The sequence below is a fragment of the Heterocephalus glaber genome, unplaced genomic scaffold (genome assembly GCF_053883595.1).
Source record: "Heterocephalus glaber isolate CG9 unplaced genomic scaffold, H.glaber_assembly_v1.0 deba00001594, whole genome shotgun sequence".
In the NCBI taxonomy this organism is placed as follows: domain Eukaryota; kingdom Metazoa; phylum Chordata; class Mammalia; order Rodentia; family Bathyergidae; genus Heterocephalus; species Heterocephalus glaber.
The window spans coordinates 17,860,491-17,886,494 of NW_028258369.1; the positions used below are offsets into that span (position 1 = coordinate 17,860,491).

Genomic DNA, 26,004 nt, shown 5'->3' on the forward strand with positions numbered 1-26,004 from the left:
TAATGTCCAGAGTGCTGAGATTGAGAAATCCTGAAATAAATTATCTTGGGGTCAGGAGCAAAAGAAAATAGCCAGAGGGACAAAGAAGAGGGACTCTGCTCTGGAGGGAGGTGTTTGACTCCATGAAATGACTGGTTCATCCAGCTTCCTTCCCTTCTCATCATTCTGATGCTTTTTAAAGAGGAACATTAATTTAGTTACAGTATAGTACTCAAAAATGTTCCACCATCCATGGTCATTCTTAGCTTCAGTGCAAGAAAATACTAGGTGTAACACCCGTGTCTAGGGAAAATTAGAGAATCATACGACATCGGGCAGACAGCCACATCCTCCCAATTTGAAGAGTTCTTCAGTGTACATAAGTGTATCACCTATCACATTCTGCTGTCCCTGGAGCCTCCGAAGGTGACTGGTAGCATTAAAGGTAGCTGTATTGAAGAACCAGCAATCAAACCAGGCTTTGAATGTATTTTTCTAAAAGCATTTCCCTTTGTTCTTCTCTTTTGTGACTACAGCTCTTCAGCTTCAAGTTTAGTGAAAACTAATGTAGAAAATCTGTAATGCCACAAGTCCCTGGCACATTGCTGAGCTTGCCATATAACCTGCTTTTTTTCCCCTTGTCAATCATTACAAGATCAAAGCTACCTCCATGAGATTCTTTAGCCAAAATGGCTCTGGAAAGCCAAAACTTTCTGTTTTAAAAGAAAGGGAACTAAGGTGATCAAATATCCTAGTTGGCCCAGGATTGAAGAGTTTCCAGATGTCGGAATTTAATTTTTAAAATCGAGAAAAGTCTCAGGCAAACCAGAATGAGCTGGTCCCTCGATGGTGAAGTAAGCATCCTTGTCTCATTGGAAACACAGCCTTCAGTTAGTAGGACTATTTCAACTAAATCTACAGTAGATGCCACTGTCCATTAAAACTTCTGGTGACTTTCATCCTCTCTTCCATTTTTTCAGAGACAGACTCAAGAGAGGTGCAGGTATTTATCCAAGGTCACACAGTGTAGCATATCAGGAAACAGACTCTTGATAGCCACATCCTCAATTCAGGGCGCTTCTCACTGCATTCTTTGTTTTTGCTGGTTTGTTTTTGTTTTTTGTTTCTTTCTTGTTTTCTTTTTATCATTTAAGATGTAAAATGAATTCAGCTTGCTTGTCTTTTGGTCACAGAACTCAGCAGTTGGAAGAGCAAACCCTGCTCTGTCCACTTACACAGGCACTATTTGTAGTTGCATTTCTGCTGGGCTGGTGGAGGAGAGCCAGAATAGAATCAGTTATGATGAAAGGCCTTAATGGATCACCATCTCCATGGTGGTCGGGCATGCCATGCATTCCTACTTGTCATTTCTATAGCCTATTGCAAAGATTTTCAACATGCAATGGTTTGTCATCTCCTAAATGCTTCCCTTGATTGAGGCAGTCACCAAAGACTATATCTGCCACAAGCGCCCTGCAGCACAGTAAGGGGCATGAACAGATAGGCAACAGACTGATATTGTCTTTCAAATGTATGGTTTATTCACACATCAATTCATACCTCAAAATCCTTACACTATAAGACCACACACAAAGGGGCATAAGGTCGCAATCCCGGTCATTCATACAAATATGAGACCAAATTAAGCCCAAGTCACTCACTGAACAGAAGTTCAGGTCCAATTCGAGGCAGACTGAGAAAGCATGTCCATTCCAATGGAAGTCCTGTGGAATCTATGTCCCTTGAGGGTAAATAACACGGCTTGTGAATGAAGCTCAGTCATTCATTGGAGATAATTGCATCTAATTTGCTGATTTGTTGTGGCTCCTTTTATGTGCTTTTTGTGGTAGCATCCACCCATTTTCTCTGCTGTTCCAGTTATGGTAGTTGGACCATCCTGAGTTTAACCAATAAGCTTAGTCGAACATTGCTTTCTTAGAATTCATAGAATTCCTCACCCCTGCTGATACCACACTATTTTTCCCCCATTAAGTGTATTGGGACATTTTAGGTATAAAATACAGTTACATTCATCATTGGGATCTTGTACTATTACATAAGTATATTGGTTCTTATTTTTCCCGCTTCCCCTGCCCTCCCTTCACCCCCTCTACCCTTTCTTATTGCAAAGACTTTGGTTCCATTTTTTTCCTTTTCTCATATTTTTTCTTTTCCCTTCTTTCCTTTCCCCTACCCCTCCCACTTCCCCTGCTCCTTCAGACCTTTACTTCCTACTATACAATATCAATTATATATTTTTAAAATTATAATATCAAGATCTAGGAGACATGACCACAGATTTTACAGAATTTAAAAGGATATAGAAAGCATATTACAAAAATCTTTTTTGAAATAAGTTTGACAACTTCTTAGAAGTACCTAGGAAGACAAATTAATGAAACTAACTCTGGAGGAAATATAAAAATTCAATAGCACATATTAAAGAAAGTATATTCCTAGCTTAAAAACCTACCTATATGACAACAGCAGGCTCATATACATTTTAACTGATGAATTATATCAAGCATTTAAATCAGAAAAAAAACCACTTCTCCCCTCATTTTAGGAAATCAACATTGTGCTAATCGTAAAACTGGATAAAGATAATAGAAGAAAAAAGTATGAACATAGATAGAAATTTGTCTGACAAAACAAACTATTAGAAGTCAGATCTGGCAGTATGTAGAAAGTGGTTTTATTATAGGGATGGCAGTGTTGGTTCAGGAGTGGAAGATCCACCCCTATATGTAACATTTGAACAGAGGAAAGGAAAAAGCCATATGATCCTGTCAGTAGTTGCAGAAGAAGTATTGGACTAAATTCTACAGCTGTTCATGGTAAAAGCTATCAGGAGACTAGAAGTAGAACAGAATCTTCTCAACAGATTAAAGACATGTACTCCATACTTCCAGCAAAAATGCCTTATATGAATGGAGAAGATACAATGCTTTCTCCCTAAGGTGGGGAAAAAGGACAGATATGCCTACTCTTCATCTGTCCATTAAACTTTGAAACATAGGCCTAAACCAAAATAGTCTGGCAATAAAATGACACAATTAGGATAGGATTGGCAAGGTAGAAGTGAAATCTTTATATGTAGATGAAATGATCATCTACAGAGAAAATACTAAGAAATCTCTAGGAGCCCCTAGAACTTGTATTTGAATTTAGCAGGATTAGAAAACAAAAGGTATATATAAAAATTCAGGTCTATGTATACTTGCTATAAATGAATTTGATATTGAAATTTAAAAGTTATGTAGGAGTACAAAGGACCTAGAAAAGTAAAAAGAAAAAGAAAAAAAACAGTGTTGGAAGACGTTTAGTACCTAATTTTAAGACTTCCTCTAAAGTTACAGTAATCAAGGCAGTGTTGGTATAAGGAAAGACATACAGATCAATGGAAGAAACAGAGAATCTAGAAATAGAACCACAGATATATGTTCCACTGAGTTTTGAAAGATTATTTAACATTAATATTTTATAGAAAAAACCCACATTTTCTTGATCCAGTCTCCAGTTGATGGGCATTTGGGATGTTTCCAAGTTTTAGCTATTACAAACTGTGCTGCTTTGAACATGGGTGCACATATATCACTGTGGTATGATTCTTTTAATTCTTTGGGGAAGATACCCAGCAGGGGAATAGCTGGCTCAAATGGGGCTTCCAGTACTAGTTCTTTGAGGTATCTCCACACTGATTTCCATAGTGGCTGCACCAGTCTAGACTCCCACCAGCAGTGGAGCAAATGGAGTACTACTCAGCCATAAAAAATGAGAAATTAGAGACATTTATTGCTAAATGGATGCACATTGAGGTGATACTCTTAAGTGAAATAAACAGGACACACCTGTGTAAATACTGAATAGTTTCTCTAGTGTGAGAAACTGAAAGTGTAAATAAGGACTAAAAGGTATAATAGATAATGTGAAATAGGAAGAAAAGGGGCAAAGTGGAGAGGGAAGTGGGAGGGGTAGGGGAAAGGAAAGAAGGGAATGGAATTAATATGAGAAAAGGAAAAAATGGAAACAGTCTTTGTAAATAGGGAGGGATGGAGGGGTTGAAGGGAGGGCAGGAGAAGGGGGAAAAATAAGAATCAAGAGACATTATGTAAAGGAGAATATCTCCAATGATGAATGTCATTATATTGTACACCTAAAATGTACCAATAAAAGGATATACAAAAAGAAACATTTTATAGAATATAAACTCAATTCAAGAGCCGAGGAAAAGATAGTGTTTTCAACAAATGGCACTAGAACACCTGGTATCCATATATAAAAAATTAACCTCAACCCTTTATTTCCATACATAAAAATAACTTGAAAGGATCTATGAACATACATATGAAATACTAAAACTATAAAACTTTAAGAAGAAATTATAAGGGAAAATGTTTATGAATTTAGGGTAGGCAAGAACTTCCTAGGATACAAAAAACATGATGTATAAAAGAAAAAAATTGATAAATGAGATTCCATCAAAATTTAGAACTTTAAATGACATTTTTAAGAAAATGAAAAGTAGTCCTTAAACAGACCACATTTACAATGCATATAACCTATGACCAGAATATATAAAGAACTCTTACAGCTCATTAATAGACGATCCAATTAAAAAGTAGACACAAGATGATAAATAGCTAGTACAGCACAAGGAAAGGTGTGCAACACTAGAATCAGAAAAATACTAATCAGTATAATAACAAGATTGAATTATACACTCAATAGGGAGATGAAGTTAAATGTTTTAAAAGCCTTGTCATGACTTTTTCTTTTTGTTGGATTCTCCCCCTTTGCATTTAATTTCTTGTTGTGCCTGATGGATTCATTCTGCTGGGTTTCCTGGGGTTTTGACACTCATTATCTTTTCCTAGGATATTGTCTAAAATTATTTGGAGTGTTGGTTTGGTATTCGTGAAGTTCCTAAGGTGCTCTTTATCATGAAAGTATCTTATTTCTCCATGAGTTTTGAAAGATAGTTTTGCAGGGTACATCAATCTGGGTTGGAGGCTGTCTTCCTCTAGGGCATGAAATACATCACTCCAAGCTTTTCTTGCCTTGAAGGTTTGCACTGAGAAGTCTGCTGTGATTCTGATGGGCTTTCCTTTGTATGTGATTTGTTTCTTTTCTCTCACTGCTTGTAGAATTTTGTTCTTCTGTTGGGTTTCTGGAATCCTAACTATTATATGCCTATGTGTAGGGTTTTTTTAACCAAGGCTAGTTGGAGTCCTATATGCCTCACTTATCTGTATGTGAAGTTCTTTTCCCCTGCTTGGGAAGTTTTCTGTCATCACTTCTGTGAACAGTTTTTTTATGTCATCTGCACTCTCTCCTGTTTCTTCATTGACTCCAATCAGTCTTATGTTATTCTTTGCATCATCTAGCAGCTGCTGGATTGATTTCTCATGGTCCCTTATAATTTTAAAGCAATTTTTCTTTTCCTGGTCACTAATTGCAATCTTATCTTCTGTATCTGAAATTCTGTCCTCACATTGGTTCATTCTGCTGTGTAGACTTTCAATGGCGTTTTTAATCTCCTGGAAATCTGTTTGCATCTGTTTCATGGATTCCATTTGTTTCCTATGTTGGAATTCCATCATGTTCCTCAGATCCTCTATTTTTTTTCTATGTCCTCTCTAGATTTATTAATTATGTCTTGCACTATGGGCACAATCTTTGCTGTTATCTGAGAAGTTATTTCAGATTTCATTTTTTCCAGATCCTCCTTTGTTGCCAGTTCAGGGAGTCCATTGATCGATCATCAGATTGTTCCATCTCGTTTCCCTTTGGGATTGCTTTATGTGATCTGGAAGTCTGTTTTTGAGGCTTGTTTACATGTCTTCTCATTTCCACGGTGGTGGGGGGGGGTGCTACTGGCATCCACGTGGCTCACCTCCTCTGCCCTAGGAGTGGTGGAATGGTGGCGAGGAGCCTCCTCCTGGGCTCTGGGATTGGCTCACCTCCTGTCCCTTATAGCACACTATTATGTCATTGCATACTTGACATGATTGCCACCATGTTCCTTACAGTATCCCTTCAAAAATGGCAGCCCAGTGTACTGTGTTCCCTTCTAGGCTTCCCACCTGAAAAATACATGAAAATCTTCTTTCTTATCCCTTACATTTTTTTCAAGAGGAAGGTTTAAGATACTTGCTCTACAAATTGAGGTTGATGTACAAACTGATCAGTCCAAAGCACTTCTCATTTAATTGACCTTACGCATCTATGAGAGAGGGACTGTTATTGTCTCCATGGAATATACGATACAGTATAGGAAAACAGAAGCACACAGGAATTAAGTAACCAGCCACGTTGGTGGTTGTTTAGTTCTAGTAAGTGGTAGTAAGAGTCAGCTTGGGGTAACTGAGCCCATGATCAGGACTCCAGAGACATTCCAGCAGCTGCAGAGGACAATGTTGCACTGGAGAATTAATTGCCCCTCCTTTCTTGTTCATATCAGCTCCCTATAAATTCGTTTGTTGGTAAAAGAAAAAAGATTGTTTTAAGAGGTGATGGGCTCTCCCTGGTTTCCCACTGGAAAGTGCATCTACTGTTTCCACCATATGGTCAACTTTCTCTTAGGTTGTTTGGCAGTACCATTTGGGTGAGGTAAGTGCCTTAATTGTTTGTGGCCATTTGGACCTACTGCTGATCATTTTGGGGCTCTAACTGGTATGAGAAGAGATCAGAGGTAGAAAAAATTTCCAGGGATTTGTTTGGTTGGTTTAGAGTACTCATGTGTTTTGGTTTGCTTTGGATTATCTTTCTGTTCTTATAAAGACCTTTATTCTAGGATGGGCAACAGTATTTCAGTACCATCTAGGAGCTACATACTAACAGTACAGTTTGCATCCAGTATTCTATAATCAGAGGACTGCCCCCAGCTATGTCTTTTCCACTATGAATGTAAGACAGGAAAGATTCCCCCTTCTAAGACTTGATGGAGTATTCAGTTTGGCCAGGGAGCTTCCCATTGTGAGACAGGCCAATACTGTCTAAGGCAGTATTCAGTTTAGAGGTTTAATTCCATCTTACAGAGACACTATGCCTTGTCTTTCCTTTATGTAAGCCACTTGGAGCATTAAGGCATACTGAGGCTTGGGAGACAATCTAGAGTTCAAGGTTCTTGAATTGTTTGTTTGACAGGAAAGTTTGGATTAAGAGACTTTAAGTGGCTACAGACACTGGTGTGTGTTTCGAGATCTGCTGTGATTTGCTCAGGAATAAAAGTGTTTGTGCTACTTTATAGCTCCCTACAGAAGTTATAGTCACCCGTGACTTTAAAAAAGGTGATTTATTGTATTACAACATAAACTATATAAATGAAGATGCATTCTGATTTCATGTAAATGCCCTTAAGAAATTTTTTTGGATTAACTTTGGCCAGAATAACATCCACAGCTGCTTTCTGTGCCCTTTTTTGGGTTAGTGACAAGTACATGCAAGAGCCTTCTGTGCCACTGACCATGCAGCTACTTGTCTAATGTTGAGTTTCTTACTGTGGTTCCTCTCCTTTTGGCTAATAGTCCTTGATTCATTGTAAACTGGTTGTGTTTCAAAATATTTGTCAAAAGTTCTGTTTGTTGGCAATTTTTTGTCTCCTGCTGAGGCAGAAGATTAGGGCATGGCAAAGTGGCTGGACAAGTGGGTGTAACCTGTTCAGAACCTGTGCAGAACAGCTTCTGAGCCCTGCATCTGGTACCAATCAGAGAGAGAATGCTATCTTCAGTTGTTCTGGCACAAGATCAAGCAGATTTTTGATAGGATGGCCTGGATCTCATGTCAGAATGGGGGAACAAATGACAATGACCAGTGGCCTTATGGTCACTACCTTCTTTTTCTCTTTCTCAGTGTCCTTCTCTGCACACAGAGTGTATTTCCTTTCCTACTTTAATTGCCCATACTCTACATAGTACTTCTTTTCAAAGAAGTTCTCTCTTCTTTTCTTACCATTGATACCTTTAATAAATGTAAAATTTCAATACTTTATTTCCTGTCCAATTCCTTGTTCAGGACAATAAGAGTCTAGAAGGGACCTCTGGGAAGAGAATAGTATCCCAGTACCCTGCTAACACTGTCATTTTACCTACCCAACTAGTAAGATGAATAAATTTGACTAAAGATGACTTGCTTTTGTGTTTTTCTCAGTGGGTAGTAGTCTTCCTAAACTGGTTTCTTTTTTCTATACTAAAGGCCCAGAGCAGAGAGCCAGGATCAGATGTGTAAACCTCTGACCAGCTATATCTAAATTTTAGTCCAATGGGAAATGTCTTAAAACCTGGGGCAAAAGCTTTTAAAATGAACTAATGCCAAAAGGCAGGAGGAGAAAAAAAGCTCCAAGAAATTCAAACTCAGATTAATCAACCAAGTGATCTCCTATGAGGTTTATATTTTTCATCTTGCTACAACCAGGATTCCTGCCTTCAGACTTGCAAATTTAGGATCAAGTGTTGCTTAGGACTATAAAAAGGAGAATGGTGCCTAAAGTGTAAGCTTGTCAAAAGCTGGTAAATGATAAAGCTATGTCTTTGCTTTGTGTGTGTTGGCATCCATGTGTGTATTATTTGTTTATCTGTGTGCTTATGTTTCTATATCATTGAGATGGTACCAGATTAATTTAAAAATGAGAGCACCCGGTAATCAGGAAAGCAGAAATCAAAATGCATTTTAGTCTACACGAGTGAAACAAATATTCAAAAAATAAAATAAGATTGTCTTCAGAACTGTTAACATACATGTATTGCTTATAGTCATATCACTGACAAAAGCCACATTCCTATTATTTGATAAGAGACAGTCTTACTGGAAAATGTGTTAGGGTAAACCGAAGCACGACCAAGACAAGACCAGACAAAAATGAAGCAACAAGCAAGGTATTATTTCCAGCCTGGGTGCAGGCTAGTCAAGGGTGACAAAGCTGTTGACCCTGCGGGTTTGGGCGAGGGGAAACTTTATAGGGGAGTTTGGGTAGGGGAGGGGTAGTGCCAGGAGGAGTGGAAGTTTTTGCCCTGGAGTGGAGAAAGTCTTTTGTTCTGGGGCGGAGGAAGTCTGGTGGTCTCCAGGGGTGTCTGGACCCACAGGTGTTGCTTCATGGGGAGGGCTGTTTATCTGGAACCCTGGCCTTGGGTTCCTGTGATCTTTTGCACCCTGCAGGATGTGTAACTGCATTGCCTGGGAAGTTTTTTCTCTCCTGCCTGGGCAGGGGTCTGACAGTGTTAGTTGGTTAAATAGACATTAGCTCTTGCACATTGTATTCAAAGTTTTTGCAGTTCTGTATGTGCATACCTAAGAAATCTTAAAGGTGTTACCAAGCTGTAATTCTTGGTCTTGACATTAATAACTTATGTGTTTTCTTCCAATTGGTAATTCACATTGGTTTACAAGAAAAAGAGACTTTAAGTATTTGCTTGATATACTTTCTGACAAAACTAACCTTGTCTCACAGAAATACTGTACTGGTTTTAACTTGGTCATTACATTTCTTAGTTCAAGTCTACTGTACAGACTGGATTCTCTTTGCTCTTACTAGCTTGTTTTCCATTTGCTTATGAGTTTTGTGACTAGTATTTGTCAAAGTCATAATATTTTAGGATACTGACTACAAAATGAGATTAGACTTGACAATGGACTTTAAATAAACCGAGCTGAAGAGCCAGAGCCAGTTTTCTGATATTGCTCAAATTTGGCAAGAAGTGTTTGATGACATGGACTGATTGACTAAAGCAAAAAGCCCTTACAGCAGGTGTAACTATTAGGTGTCTCCTGACTGGCTTTCTTTTGTATTTGACCTTACAATTTTTAGTGATACCTTTTTAGCCTCAAGCATTCAGCATCCCTTTGCTTGTGCTCTAGCTAATTCAAGACAGACAGCCAGATGATGTGTTACCTCAGGGGGGAGTTGTAACCTGCACTGCACGAAATAGAATTTTTTTTTTTTGGTACCGGGAATCGAACTTGGGACCTTGCGCTTGCGAGGCAGGCTCCAGAACCACTGAGCTAAATCCCCGGCCCAATGAAATAGAATTTTAAAAGTTAGATTTTTCCTCTTTAGAGACAAGTAGATTCTCCAAACTTCCTCAGGCCCAGGGCATAAGCCCCCCTCCACCCCTCCAGAGACCAGAGGAAAGGACAGAATATGCAGATGCTGGTACCAGAAGGTCTAGTCCAATTTTATTTCCTTAGGCAAGGGAGGGAGGGTTTTGGGTCCAGGAGGGGACGAAACAAGTCTGAACATATGTATTGTCTCACTGTATTCTCAACTACTACTGTTCCTTGCTATAAAAGACCCTACCATATTATGTAATAGCTTTGTCCATGGTGAGGTGGTGATTTAAGGCAAATGAGCCCCTCTGTCTCCCTGGAATAAGCTTTGACTAAATCTTTTTTTGTTTTTTCCCAAAGTAAGTGGCCTCCTTTGATATGACCAGCAGCAAGCAAAGGAACCTGAGTGGCTGAACCTAGGTGTCCTGTGACAGTGGCATCTGTGTTCATGACCTTTCTGTTTTTTCAGAAGAGAAAGTAGAGCTCAACACTACACGAGGCAAATCATCCTGAAGCAAGGGTTGGAAAGCAAGGGCAGCAGAAGGGTGGAGGAATGTGTTTCTGGGGTACAGGGACATGCATCAGTAGTGGGTAGTGAAGCGGACAGATTCCGTTGACTTCTTTCTGTGTGCAGTTCTGAGGAAGAGCCTGGCAGCACGTGTCAGCCCCACTTCCCATCTGAATTGTTCTATTCTTTCTCAAACACAGCATGTACCAAACACCCTGTGTTGCTCTACTTTGGTCCATGCTGGAACACTGCCATCAGGTTCTAGAAAATTCTACATCTGGAACAGTGGTGCTTTCTCGAAGTCCTTTCTGATCTTCCCAGTGTGACTGAATGATCTGAAACACTCATTACTTCATCTTTCTCTTTTCTACTTGGCCTTATCCTTGAGGGTCAGTGGATGCCACAGGAAGTGAAACACCTCCGAGATGAGACTGGCTTCCACCTCTCCTTCACCTTCCTCTTCCTTTCTAGTGCATTATATGATATTTTCTTTTTTCCTCAGACAGGCCTGGCTGTCATTCTTTTTACTTCATAGTGACTTTAGGACATTATATTGCCACTCTTGGCATTATCCGTACTTTAAAACTTAGTGTCACAGGGAGAACATTTGGTCCCCACTAGAGTAATTAAAAGCATCTCTGAACGGGTAAATCTTCTGTGGGGTCAGGAATCCTTCTCTGTGCTTCTGAAATGGAACCACGTGAACAACCTTCTGGTCTACACTTAAGTAAAAGGATACTGAACATTACTCCTTCAACATGTAATCTTTTAATTTTAAAGGAAACACCTAGAATTATCACCCTGGTTGCCTTATGTGGTATAGCTGTTGTGCCTTGGGGAAGGAAGATTGCTAGAAGTCCTTCATGAAGGAAAACCTTCAAAATGGAGACAAGCTGAGTTCAATGAACTAGCTTTTCTTTAATGTTATAAATTGGGCTATAATCGTAAAGTAGAACACATATTCAGGTACTGCAACACATGACTCCATCAAAATACATTACTCCAAAATGATAATGCAAACTATAAAAGAAAGTAGTTTGTACGGTTTAATTGAGATGTTTTAGTACAGCATCGGAGGATCTTAAAATCCTATATTCTAAACCAATACAAGCATTGCAAATGATAAACAGTATTGTTGAATCTAGTTGGCATCATATCTAACAAAGGAAAGTTATCATCATAGAAACATCTACAGGTTGACTAATATAATTTAAGTTGGAGGCTAAGCAACTCTGGTATATTTGTGTTTCTCCGGCTCCCCCCTTCCACTAGATATATACCAAGTATACACCCCATTCAGTGTAGCTGGACAGGACTCTCTGGTGGTCTCACTTAAGTTTCCACACCATGAACAGCAAGGAACAAGAAAGCTTAAGATTTGCTTGGCAGTCTTCATCATCTTTGTTGAATTGAAAGAATCAAGGCAGTTATAGTCTGCATTTCTACTGTGTAAAGCTGAGGACAGTAATTAGTTCATAAATGTATTCAGCTATACTTTAAAATACAAAAGTGGAGCTAAATAATAATAGAAACCATCAGTTAATTCAGAGAACAGTAAAGCAGTTTTTTTAAAAATCAGGTATCTTGAGAAAATGATTACTTTTAAATTAACTGGCTTTAGTCATAATGCATCTAATACAACTATGTCTTCATTTCATCCAAGCATAGAAATTCCGAGAAATAAAATTGTTACATGTTTACTAGAGGCAGTGAGGCACTTCACTTAGGAGGACCAAATTCTAAGAGGCCATCTTATGATGAATACAATCCTAGGTGAATTTCCCCTTCAGGATCACTTTGAGCCATTAATGAATCAACTTTTTGTTTACTTTTTCATAGGACTCTCCTACTCACATTTTGTTTGTAATAGCTTTAGTTAAGATAAACAGTTGCTAGAAACCTACAGCTTTCCATTATGAAAACTAAAAGAACACTGAATCAAAGTTCATGAAATAATGCTTAAATATGTATTTGGTGGCACTCATAAAAATTCACCTTTTCTATCAAAAGCAAAATAATGATTAGCTAGTAAATTTGAGGGGATTTGGAGGAGTCCTTATTTTGTTGGAAGTCCACAAGGTGAAGTCATTGGAAACAATCGCAAGTAAAAGCTTTAGCTAAAAATATGATGGAAAGAACAAGGTGGCAGGGCCTGAGGTGTTTCTGGGATGGCCAGAGGAAAGCACCAACATGACACTGAGTTTAGAGACTACATCTCAATGTGGTTTCTAAGTCAGAGAATTGCTGAACATAATTTTGGAGTTTTGGAAAATGGCGCTTCAAGTAAGCGATAGTTATGTTTTCCCCAAAATGAACATGTCAATGGCCATTTTAAGCTAAGTGAAATTTGGTTCAGATGAAGCACAATAACTACATTAGTTTAACTGAAACCCAGTTAGCATTAAGTAAAAGAAGAAAAAAGAAAAATTCAAAATTCATCGTGTCATAATTTTTCTAAGATTCACTCCAAAGTAAAGGGTTATATGGGGTTTTTACCCAAATATCCATAGGCATTATGGTTATATATTTACACAGAAGGCTTAATCTGAAGTTACCTTTGGCAACCTCAAAATATACAAAATATGAGTTTCCAGAATGGAATTTTATATTAGAGTGCTGTTGCCTCAGAGATGTACTAAAAGAACAAAGGCAAGATCACCAATCAAAAAAAGTCAAGACAATAAAAACATTTCTCATTTAAGACAGTCCACTAAAAACCAAATAACCACCACCATCCCCCAATAAGCTGGAAACATTCTTTTTTTTTTTTTTTTTTGGTGCCAGGGATTGAACTCGGGTCCTTGTGCTTGTGAGGCAGGCACCAGAACCACTGAGCTAAATCCCCGGCCCCTTACATGCTTGAGGTTCAGAAGGGGAAACACTGAATCTCAGAGTGAACAAATATCTGATGCTTTTGCCAGCGATTATCTTATCATTGCTGAGTCCTACCACTAAAAAAGCAGAGATTCAAACAAGTGGGACATCACTTGTCACTTCCCATTCGCGTTTACAGTGGGACATGGCTGAACAGGTAAGACACGGATTCCCCATTGTGGGTTCTCCGGATGGCCTCGGCCAGGATCATTGAGATGTCAATCACCTGAATGCAAACAAGAAAACAGAAAGGGAGGAGTTATATTTCTTTAAAAACTGAAAAGCCAGAAAGCCTAGAAATGACAGCCAGCACACGCTATGTGTGACTGTTAAACTCCCACATCCGCTTCTTTTGGGAAGATAGATAGCTTAAGGGGTCTATTTTCAAATCACAGCCTGCTGAACCAAACCCATATGGGCTCCCAGAAGCAAGATTCGCAGAGTGGCTACTCAAAGCTTTTCAGGGCTGCTGTTAACCTGAGACATCCTTTTCTTAGGACATTTGTTGCTTTTAAATTAATCTTAATCATTAGTGGAAGGTTCTTCTATCTGGGTTTCAGAAAAGGCAGTGACTGGGTCATTTCCGAGGACAACTGTGATGGTCTAACCCTGAGGTCAGCAAACTACTTTTCTGTAAAGGTCTAGGACTACTTTTGACTTTGTAGTCGTGAGAGTTTCTGCTACACACACTCAATTCCATTGCTGTAGCATGAAAGCAACCATACAGGCAACACACAAATATCTGGGTGTGGCTGGGTGCCAATAAAACTTTATTTACAAAAACAGATAGATGGTGGGCTGCATTTGGCCTGGGCCAGTGTTTACTAAACTCCAAAACTACTGCTAATCATGCATGAAAATATAAGAGACCACCATTTTGATCGTTTCCAAACTTATCTCTTTCTGCCCAATGATCTCTTTCTCTCTGAAGAATTAGAAAGCAAGAAGTGGATCACTGTGACCCACCTTCATGCTCCGCTGATGGGAACCAAGGCTTTGAAGGCTGAAATGACTGCCAAGGTTCACTGAAACAGAGGCCAAATGGAGATGCAAACCTTTTTGAGTGGCTTTAGGCCAGCTGGTGTCAAATGACTGCCAACAGCTCTGTGGTGGCCTGTGGCATCCAGTCAGGAGAGCTATGAAGGAGTGGAGCTCTGAAGATCTTCACATAGCCCACTCCTTTGTATCACCCCCCTTGTTTCTAAAACTGTGTTAAAAATATAAACACACACACACATATGTGTGTGTGTGTGTGTGTATCACATAAAATTGGCCATTTTAACCATTTTTAAGTATATAATTCAGTGGCACTAATTACATTTCCAATGTTGCATAAACATCACCATTATCTATTTCCGAATTGTTGTCATCATCCCCAATAAATTGTACCCATTAAATGCTAACTCCTCATTCTTCCCTCCTCCAGCTCCTCGTAATCACTATTTTACTTTCTGTCTCTACACATTTTTCTGAATAATATTCCACTGCAGTGACGGGCCCCTCTTTGGTTGTCTATTCATCTGATGGACATTGGATGTTTCTGCCTTTCGGCTACTGTGAACAGTGCTGCTATGATCATTCATGTGCAAATTTTAGTTTGAACATATTTCCAAATTTTGAGGGTACAGACCTAGTGGTGGAACTCTTGGTTTATATGCTAATTTTGTTTAACTTGAGCACAGCCTGTTTTGTATCATTTTTCTTTTGTGGTTTTATTCATTTGCTATTTCTAAATAGCGTACTTTGATCTCTGCTAACTTGGCCTTTTTCAGGATCTGGTGCCACTGAGATCCTGCTGGGGAGCAGAAGCTGCAGTGCCTTTCGCCTGCGGAAGGCTGGCTGCTATTTTGAGGGATCTGAAGCAGGTGGCTGGCTGCTTGCTTCTGCCTGTGGAATGCATCTTACCTGAATCTTGGTGCAGTGCTTCATTTTGTCCTCTTGCGGAATTGTGTTTGTCACAACAACAGCCTCAAAGGCAGCATTATTTATTCTGGAAATTGCTGGCCCAGAGAAGATACCATGGGTAAGGATAGCATAAACTTTGGTGGCTCCAACTGAGAGTAGCCTATAAAACAGAAGACACAAAAGTCAGTGTATGCTAATGTCCTTGAAATACTTTCTCCTAATGTCAATGTTAATAGCAAATAGTGAGTTCCACAAACGAAAAGATGGGACAAATTTCCCACATATTTATTAGCCAAGACTAGGTATGTTAGCAAAACACAGTATGCCATTAAATCAGGGATTATCAGCATTAGCATTTGGGCCTGAGTAATTTTTGGTCATGAAGGCTATCCAGTGTATTACAAGAAAATTTAGCAGCATCTTGGCCTCCACCCACTAGCAACATTCCCCTCCCCTTAGATTTTTTTTTGTTGTTGTTGTTTTGGTACCAGGGATCGAACTCGGGACCTTGCACTTTCGAGGCAGGCGGCAGAACCACTGAGCTAAATCCCCGGCCCCCCTCCCCTTAGATGTAACAACCAAAGATGTCTCTACACATTGCCACAAGTCACCCAGGAAGAAAAACTGCCTGAGCTGAGAACCACTGCTTGAAAGTAAGCTAGCCAAAATATCACCATTTTGACGTGTAATTAATACAAAACATTATTGGTGACATAGTTCAGTGCATCTCAACTTGGACTGGCCACATTCCGAGTGTGCCACAGCCTGAAAAACTCTTTCCTTCTGTGTGTAGTTTCCAGGAAAGCACCTTCTCTTTCCCCTTTTAAAAGATACCGAAATTTCCACATGGAAAATAAAAAGGCCCATGTTTTTATTTCTACCAGGAAAAGAACAATAAAAACAAAGGTTCCTCAAATTTCCTTTGGTCTAATAGCACAGTATCAAACAATCACTAATAATTAGGAAAACTAGGCCCAATTTTTAAAGCACTGATCTTTCTTTCTTTCTTGAGATGTCTTCATGCTTTCCTGAACTGTCCCACGTACTTATCGGCAGCGAAGCAGATGGTGCCACATGTGTCGGCCATGTCATCCACAAGGATGGCCACGCGACCCTTCACGTCGCCCACCAGCACCATCCGGTCCACTTCATTTGCCTTCTTCCTCTCTTTGTGAATCAAAGCAAACTCCACATTCAGCCTGTCTGCAATGGATGTGACCCTGCATGAAGATACAGTGGACACCTTAATACAGTCCATTTAAGAGTCTTTTTTTTAAAAGATAAATTTGAGTAATTTGTAGGAAAATGGATGCACCTTGAGACCATAACGTGTATGATTTCTCTTATTTGAGAAACCCACAGCACAAACAATTAATGAAAAAAATAAAAGCTGGATATTAGGAAACAGAGAGATAGATCTTTTGCAAAGAGGAAGGGGACGAAGAGATAGAGGGAGAAGAGAGGGGATGAAAAAAAGAGTTAAGCTGTGTTATTTACATGCACCAGCTCCCCAGGAGGAAGGGAATCACTCAGCACTGCAAACATGTACTCATAAAAATAAACAGGACACACACGTGTAAATATCTAATAGTTCCTCTGCTGTGAGAAACTGTAAGTGGAAATAAGGATCAAAAGGTATAGTAGATAATGTGAAATAGGAAGAAAAGGGGCAAAGGGGAAGGGGAAGTGGGAAGGGTAGGGGAAAGGAAAGAGGGGAATGGAATTAATATGAGAAAATAAAAAATGGAAACAAAGTCTTTGTAAATAGGGAGGGATGGAGGGGTTGAAGGGAGGGCGGGGGAAGGGGGAAAAATAAGAACCAAGAGAGTGTGTAAAGGTGCACATCTCCAATGATGAATGTCATTATATTGTACACCTAAAATGTACCAATAAAATTAATTAAAAAATAATAAAGGTAGAAATAAAAAAATTGAAGTAAAAAATAGAATCTGTTTTTAAACCTTTTTTGAGGAACACAGCCAATGATCACATTTAATGAAAAAAAATCAGTGTCACTTTTTAAGCCAGGCATGATCTGGAGAACGGTGAAGCAATCCAGGAAGAGATATGCGACAGTGACAGACTGCTTTTGTGGCACCCGGTAACGAACAGCAGGGCACCTGGACTCCTGGATGAAATTGATATTCCATTTGTTAGTATTTGGGGACATATCTTTTAAATCACAGGCACAGCTTAAAACAAGTTATACAGGAAGTACCGTTTGCTCGGTTTGTAGAGCCAACAGTGGGAACAAACGTCCTGGTTGGCTCATCCATGACTGCGTAGGCTTGTGACAGTGGGTTTTGTTGCACTGGAGGCCTAAGGAGACTGAACTGGAAGGCCAGCTCCCTGTCCATCTGAGGCAACTGCTAGAAGGTCACTGGCTCAGAGAAGAAGGTGGGCAGACCACGGGGTTGGTGAGGCCAGGGCATTTTGGATTTTACAGGGAAGAGTAGATTTAAATGATGAAATTTATTTCAAAAACAATGTCAGAGACATAATGTGACATTGAGATTTTCCTATCCCAGTTTTCAAAATAATAGTCATTTTGTAATTCAGGTGAAAAATATTTGCAGGATCAATATGCACACACCCCAATTTAGGAGACAGTGCATGGGGGATGTAAGCTCCGGACACCGTTTTCAAAGCAGCAGTCCTCTTCCTTGTGTTGTCCTTAGAGGGCAACCAAAGAAAGAGTGCCCTGTGGGCTCAGATCCAGGACAGAGCAGGCAATTCTTTTTTCTCTCCTTTCTTTCTATTTATATATTTTTGTGTGTGGGTGGCACTGGGGATTGAACTCAGGGCCTGTGCACTGAGCTACACTCCCAGCCCTTTATTAAATTCTTTATTTGGAGATAGAGTTTCACTAAGTTGCTAAGTTGTTCAGACCGGGGCTTGAACTTGCAGTCCTCCTGACTCAGCCTCCCAGACTGCTGGGATTACAGGTGTGAGCCACCACACCAAGTCAGAGTGTGCAATTCTGAGAGGACTCAATTTCTGGGGCTGAGAGGGAAGCATGAAGGGGACTAAATACTTCAGGCTACCCTTCCCTATTTCTGAGGACTCTCAACATAGCCAATAGCTTTTACAATTGGGGAAAAATATTTATAATATGGAATTTATCTTTTTAACCGTTTTAAAGGATACAACTCAATGAGATTGAGTATATTCACAATGATACACAACTTCTCCTCTCCCTACTTCCAGAGCATTTCATTACACCAAAAGGAAACCCCACAGCCATGGAGCAGTCACTCCCCATGTCCTCTCTTCCCGGGTCATGACAAGTGCTCATCTTTCTGTTGCTACGGATTTCCCTAGTCTGGACTTTTCCTGTAAGTGGAACTGGACTATATGTGGCTTTTTTCTGCCTGCCTCTTTCTTTTTTATTTTTTTTGTATTAAATTCTTTTATTGGTACATTGTAGGTATACAACACAATTACATTTCTCAGTGGGAATTGTACCCCTACATAATGCACCTTGGTTCTTATTTTTTCCCCATTCCTAGCCCTCCCTTCAAGGCCCTCCACCCTTCCCTATTTACAAAGACTTTATTTCCATTTTTTCCATTTCTCAGCATTTTTTCCTTTCCCTTCTTTCCTTTCCCCTGTGCCTCCCACTACCCCTGCCCCTTTGGACCTTTTCTTCCTATTTTACATTATCCATTATTCATTCTAATCATTGGTACATTTTAGGTATACAATATAATGACATTCATCATTGGAAATTTGCATCTTTACATAGTTTCTCTTGGTTCTTGTTTTTCACCCTTGCCCAGCCCTCCCTTCAACCCCTCCAGCCCTCCCTATTTACAAAAATTTTGTTCCTATTTTTCCATTTTCTCATATTAATCCCATTCCCTTCTATCCTTTCCCCTAGCCCTCCCACTTCCTTCCACTTTGCCCCTTTCTTCCTATTTCACATTACCTATTATACATTTTAGTCCTTATTTACACTTTCAGTTTCTCACACCAGAGAAATTATTCGGTATTTACACATGTGTGTCCTATTTATTTCACTTAAGAGTATCGCCTCAATGTGCATCCACTTAGCTATAAATGTCTCTAATTTCTCATGTTTTATGGCTGAGTAGTACTCCATTTTATTAAAAAACCACATTTTCTTTATCCAGTCTCCCGTTGATGGGCATTTGGGCTGTTTCCAAGTTTTAGCTATTACAAACTGTGCTGCTATGAACATGGGTGCACATATATCACTGTGGTAGGATTCTTTTAATTCTTTGGGGAAGATCCCCAGCAGTGGAATAGCGGGGTCAAATGGGATTTCCAGTCCTAGTTCTTTGACTGCCTGCCTCTTTCTTGGTAGAATGTTTACAAGGTTCATCTATGCCATAGCACATATCACAAGTTCAGTAACATCCCATCGCATGGATGTACACATTTTGTTTATCCATCCATCTGCTGATGAACACTGAGGTGGTTTCTGCCATTTGGCTCTGGTGAATTGTGTGGCTAGAACATTGGTACACAGGCACCTGCATCCTTTTCTATGAGTCTTTTGGGCACACACCCGGGAGTGGAATTGTTGGAACACCCACAGCTCTACAGAGAACATATTCAGCTAGTATTTTAGCAGCTTCAAACTACTCTCTTTTCAATTTGCTCAAAAAAGGCAGCAACCTCTTTCAAGCCTTAATGCTCTTTACCTTAGAGATAGTAAGGATGTTTGCTATCTCAAGAGAAAGATGTGAAAATGAGGCTGAAGGGCACCACCTTTATTCCCTATAGACACCTCTCCATTTCCAGATGGCATCTGGGCGGTACATTTTGGTACTCAGGCAGACTAGGCAGCCTGGTTATCCTTCCCAATGGGAACAACCGCAATGCTAGATGACCCTGCAACAAGGGGACGAGCTTTAAAACACACAGATCTGGAAAAGGAGTAGAAAGGAGCAGTTGCAGATGATGCAGAAACAGATTATTCTGAGAAGCTGGCAAGTACCCGAGGCTTGCTCTGAGGGGTGGGGAGGAGCCCTTGCAATCCTGAGCCCCTGTTTTGCCAGCAGGGGCACAGGAGATGTGAGCACAAGGGCCCAGGGGAGACTCAGGATCTGTAAGGAAAGCCTTGTGTAACACAGGGACACTGGGCTTCTTCCTTCAGAGTGACAAGGAATGAATAGTGAATGTGCTGCCTAGGTGGGTCAGGAACCCGACACTGAGTGGAGAGGGTGAGTTCTTTCCAGAGAGCTCACAACCATATCTCACTCTCCTGAGGGCTGCTTGTCCATGTATCCATTATGTGCATGACAGAAACTATCAAGTAGATAGTTGACATGAGAGTGACTACCTGGGGTATTTCTCCAAGGAAGCCAGTGCCAATAAGTGCAAGTCTTCTCCAAAGGATTATAATGACAAAATTCTGAGAAAAATGAGGGATTCACAGAAGAGTCATAGAACATCCAAGGAAACAAGGCACCAAGACTGAGAGCCACCAGAAGCGACAGTAACCAAATCATAAGCGCAAAGGGGACTGCAATTAAGATGAAGTGGAATGTAAAGTGATTGTCTTATGTTTCAAAGAAACAAAACTGAAGCTTGGATAAGAACAAAAGGATGATAAAGAATGCCCAATCAAGCCTTGAGAAAGAACTCTAAAGTATTTTTGAAAAATGGAGAATATATTTAAATTTTATTGAAATTAAAAAACAGAACAGGCAATAGATTGAAAATATCCCTAGAGGGAATGAGTGAAGATGGACATGAAATTGCTCAGAATGCAGCCCAAGAGACAAAAGAGAAACGGAAAACCTGAAAAAGAAGCTAAGCGACATGAACAGCAGAGTGACAAGGTACCAGGAGTAGCTGGAGCTCTAGACAGGGGAGAAAAGAAAAAAGAAGAGACAATACTCAAAGAGATAATGACTAAGAACTTTCCGGAAGTAATGGAAGACATCAATCCTTTGATCCAATGAACTCTCTAAGGAATTGTAATAAAACTTCAGAGGATCAGGTAATCCTAAAAAAGGCAAAGGATACAGCCAGGTCACCTGGAAAGGAATAGCTATCACACTGAGAGCCACATTCTTAACTCCCACCATGGAAGTCAGGGTAGGAAACTGCCTTTTTTCAACATAAAGATATTTTCCGTCAAACTATACAAGTGAAAAATCCATTTCTAACATACAATTTAAGACTGCAATTTCAGCAAAAGCAAAATGGTAGCTACATTGAGATGTGGGGAAGAAAGGCAAGCAAAAATATTGATCAATATGTGGAAAACTCTGAATAAATGTTGATTATATAAAACCACAATAATACCTAATCTGTGGAAAAGAAACAAATACTACACTAGGTAACAGCTTTAAGGCAATAAGATATTTAAATTCAAATGTCAGTAACTGTGCAACAGCAAAGAGAACAAACTTTCCAGTGAAATAAAAAGAATTAGTCATGACACCAATTTTAGATTTTCAAATGTCTTTGGAAGCAGAATATTGTGTTATTACTTCTCCCTTTAAAAAATCATCCTCCAGGCAAGAACCAAAATGACAGTGGCCCGAGCAGACATCCTTTATTTCTCAAGTTGTCTATCTACCACTATATACCTAAAATGCACCAATAAAAGTAATAAAAAAAGGAATTAAAGGGAAATTTGAAGGTAAAGGAATAAAAAAAAATAAATTCTATTTACCAGTAGTTTCCTTACTTAAAGATTTTAAAACTGAGAGAAAAAAATGTGATTTGGAGCCAGACACAGATTTTGCCCCATAATCCTCTTCAAATATATACTACTATTCATATGCCCATTTAAGGAGAGACAAGCCACTGAAACTCTAATTAAGGGAAGCTCACTTCTCAGAACTGAGACAGGTTTTCCCAAGGACACCTTACACAAAATGGACATATGTGTTACGTTTTGTCTATCTGTTTATTTGGTAGGGAGTGTGGTACTGGGTAGGTACCACAGCCGTTTGTGGCTGATGCGCCAAGCCCACAAATTCCATGCTCAACCTGCTTTCTCCTCTCTGCCAGGATCCTCTTGTCTCCACTCTCCTGTGACACACGGCTGGGAAGGCATTGAGGTTGAGTGGGAAAGAAGATGAGCTGTGTGGTTCTTGGGAGTGGGGGACCTGGGACATCTGACCTAGATGAAGGGCTGTAGCCACATCAGGTACCCAAGGGCGATGTTGGAGGCAGAGGATGAAGGGGGAGATCTCTGCAGAAAGCCCCCTGGGTTGCTAGAATATATCACTTCCTGAGAAGTCTACAGGTAATTCCTCCTTTTCATGTATATAATAGAGACAAAATGCATATTCCTAAAAAGTAATGTCAAGACAATATATCACACTGAAATCTCAGGCAGAGAGATCTAAAAAATAATACCTCTCTCTCTCACTGTCTCTCTGATTTTGATTTTTTTCTGGATGCCTATTTCACATATTTACGTTCTTTCCTCTGTGTGTACGTGGATGTGTGGGAGGACTCCATGGAGAGACAGCTACGGGTACACCAAATTACTCCTAGTGGTATTACTGGTAGAGATACAAGGTAGATAAAATTTTCTTCTAACTTTTCAAATCTTTTATAGAGCATGCCCAAAGATTATATAACCAGAAAAAAAAAAGGTGAAATCTGAATTGTTTACTTTTGCCCACTTGCCAGGCCACTTGTGGGTAGCTATTCACTATCTCAACAGAGGTGGGTGCTTCTTTCTTGGGTTACTTTTTCATGGCTGACAACTCAGTCAAGCTTCATAGATTACCCAAGAGTGCCCTCCTGTGGCAATCTTAAGTTTTACCTGCAAAGAGTCAAACCTCAAAGGTCTTTCTAAAACATGGAAATTAGTACAACCATTATGGAAATCACTATGGAGATTTCTCAAAAAACTAAAAGTACAAATTCCATTTGACCCAGCTAGCCCCCTTCTAGGTACCTTCCCCAAAGAGCTAAAGACATCATGTTACAGCGATTCATGCATACCCACGTTTATAGCAGCACGACTCACAATAGCTACATTTTGCAAGTGGCCTATATGTCCATCAATAGAAGAACGGATAAAGAAAATGTGGTATCTATACACAATGGAGCATTACTTGGCTGTAAAGAAGGTTAAATTTGAGACCTTTGTAGTAAAATGGACACACCCTGAAAACATAATGATAAGTGAGATAAATGAGACACATAAGCTCAAATACAGGATGGTTTCTTTCATTTCAGTGATCCAGAGTACAAATAAAGAGCAAGATAAAAGATTGATAGAATGAAGTAGAAAGATAGATCTTCTGCAAATAGGAAGGGGACCAAGGATAGGGGAAGGAGGGAGGGGAAAGGGATATAAAAAGATTTAAGAAGTGTCACGGTACGGTACATATACTAAGTACCCACAATGAACGTACTCATTATATGTCACAAACATGAACTTAAAAAACTTATAACAATAATAATGAAAACGGGGAAGGGGGATCTAGACATGGAGGGAGGGAGATAGATGGGGAGGAGAAGGGGAATAAAAAGAATCAAGATATGTTAAATACATATACCTACTCCGTAAGGTTAATATAAACATGCACTGCAAACATGTACATGTAAAAATAACTGAAAATATAAAAAAACAAGCTCTGATTTGTCAGATAGATACATATCTTTTCTCTGGCGAAATAGGACTTTTTTGCATTAAGCTAAGAAGACACAGATAATGCCAAGTGATGGGTCCCACATTACTTTTAAGGCTGTTGGGAGGTGACAAGTCATTTGGAGAAGAGCCCATTCCAGAAAATGAGGCAGGCCAAAAAGGGAAGGACTTGGCAAGGGTTCTGAAATGTATGCTCCAAACGTGGCCCTTCCCAGCATGGCAGGGTGGCTAAGTGAGTTTGCTTTGACTGGCTCTGAACCAAACAGCACTTCAAACATGGCCCTTTACCTGGCCAGGCTACTCCGCATGTTTTGAAAGTGGGGGTTAGCAAACAGGCAGGAGAACTTAGGGTATAAGAAGACTTTGTTTCAGGGGGCCAGGGATTTGGCTCAGTGGTTTCGCCACCACTGCACAGGCACAAGGACCCGAGTTCGATCCCCGGTACCAAAAAAAAAAAAAAAAAAGACTCTGTTTCAAAACCATAGGGAAAAAGTGGGTTATTTAATAAACAGTTTTGGAACAAGCACATAACTAGTAGGGTTGGGGGAAGGAAGAGTTGAATTCTAATTTCACTCTTCATGCAAAAATAAATTGCAGATGGAAGAAAAATTGGAGCATTAAAAGAAAAAAAGGGAAACTCAAGTATACACAACTCATTTAAGAAAAATTTTAAGATGAGTGCTTCATAAACACTGAAGCCATATCTGAAGAAAAATATGACTATATAAAAAGGTTTGAAAAGTCCTACAGAGAATAAAACTATAAAAAGCAGGAAGAAATGAGAAACTGGGGGAGAATATTTGCAACACACAGGAGCTGTGATTGCCCTTTGATGCAGAATTCTTGACAATCTTAGGAAAGGCCTCCAGCTAATAAGAGTAATAGGCAAAAAGTGGGACTAGGCCACTCGTGGAAATTCACAATACCAGAAGGAGCATTTTCCCTTCCCCACGGCAACCTAAGTTCACAGGACGATGCATCAGGTCACTTACCTAGCCTGACAAGCAAAACAGTCTGCTAATCCACAGTGTGAGCATCCATACTTGATGGACTGTCACCTTGTCTATTCTTTTTGAGGGACTAGCTTTTGGCACTGTCTATCAAAACTAAACCAGCTTGTGCCTCTGATTTGGCAATTCCACTTCTAGGCACGTGTCCCACTTGTACATTTGTGCAAAATGGCAAGGCAGTATATCACCATGGGATTGTATGAACTGTAGTACTTACAAGTGCACAACAGGGGACTAATCGTAGGAATTACAATCTCTGCATACACGGGAGTGTTACTCAGCGTAAAAAGCATTCAGGCACACCTGCTACACATCCATGGAATTATCACTAAAATATAGCAAACAGGGTTTTTAAAAAGTGCAAGAAAGCAATGTGCATAGCACATTACCACTTAGGTGTAAGAAATAGGGGGATATGTGTTTGACTAACATCATTCTGACACTGGAAAGAATAGCAGTGCTTAAAAAAGCAAAGAGCTGAGTCACTGTTTGCACTATTTCAATTTTTGCTAAGAACATGCAAGATATTTTTTGTCATATGTATAAAAACAGGGTTGGGAAAGGAAAGGAAAAGGCTGTATGGGTCTGCGGAATCTATTTGGGCTTATTAGCTACCGAAGTTGCATCTGCTGGTTAAAAAAAAGAAATAACAGACACGAAGGCCTCTCATTGTATGATCAACTAATGTGAAAAGTTCCGAAAACACAGTTCCATCGCGACAGAAGGGAGATGAGTGGGGAGAGGGGATTGGGGGTAGGGGGCATGGGGGGCAACTGCTAATGGGAACAGGGTCTCCTCTTGGTGCAATAACAATGCTCTGGGTTAGTGGTGACGGTTCACAAGTCTGTGACCACCGAACTGTACACTTTAAGTGGGTGAAGTGGAGGTATTTGAACTGCAATCCAATAAAGCTGTTATTACAAACCAAGGACATCATACACTCCTAGAGCCCCTAGTCTATTTCTTCACCTCAAGCCAGGAGATTTGTTCTGTTTGAATGCAGATTCTACCACATGACAGAAGTAAGTTTCCATGTCAACCACAAGCATTTCCAGCAGAAACCAGTCTGCGAAACTGACACGTTCTTAAGC

General features: G+C 39.8%; 1 protein-coding gene across 1 annotated transcript in view; it reads right to left on the reverse strand.

The window, feature by feature from the left end:
* Positions 1–11,564: 11,564 nt before the first annotated feature.
* Positions 11,565–26,004, reverse strand: part of Prps2 (phosphoribosyl pyrophosphate synthetase 2) — a 32,596-nt gene continuing 18,156 nt past the window's right edge. Inside the window, exons 5-7 of the mRNA XM_004871010.4 lie at positions 16,357–16,530; positions 15,311–15,470; positions 11,565–13,631 (exon numbers count right to left, since the gene is read on the reverse strand). Coding sequence (XP_004871067.1) covers positions 13,539–13,631; positions 15,311–15,470; positions 16,357–16,530 — 427 coding nt within the window. The 3' untranslated portion in view covers positions 11,565–13,538. The remainder of the gene's footprint in view (positions 13,632–15,310; positions 15,471–16,356; positions 16,531–26,004) is intronic.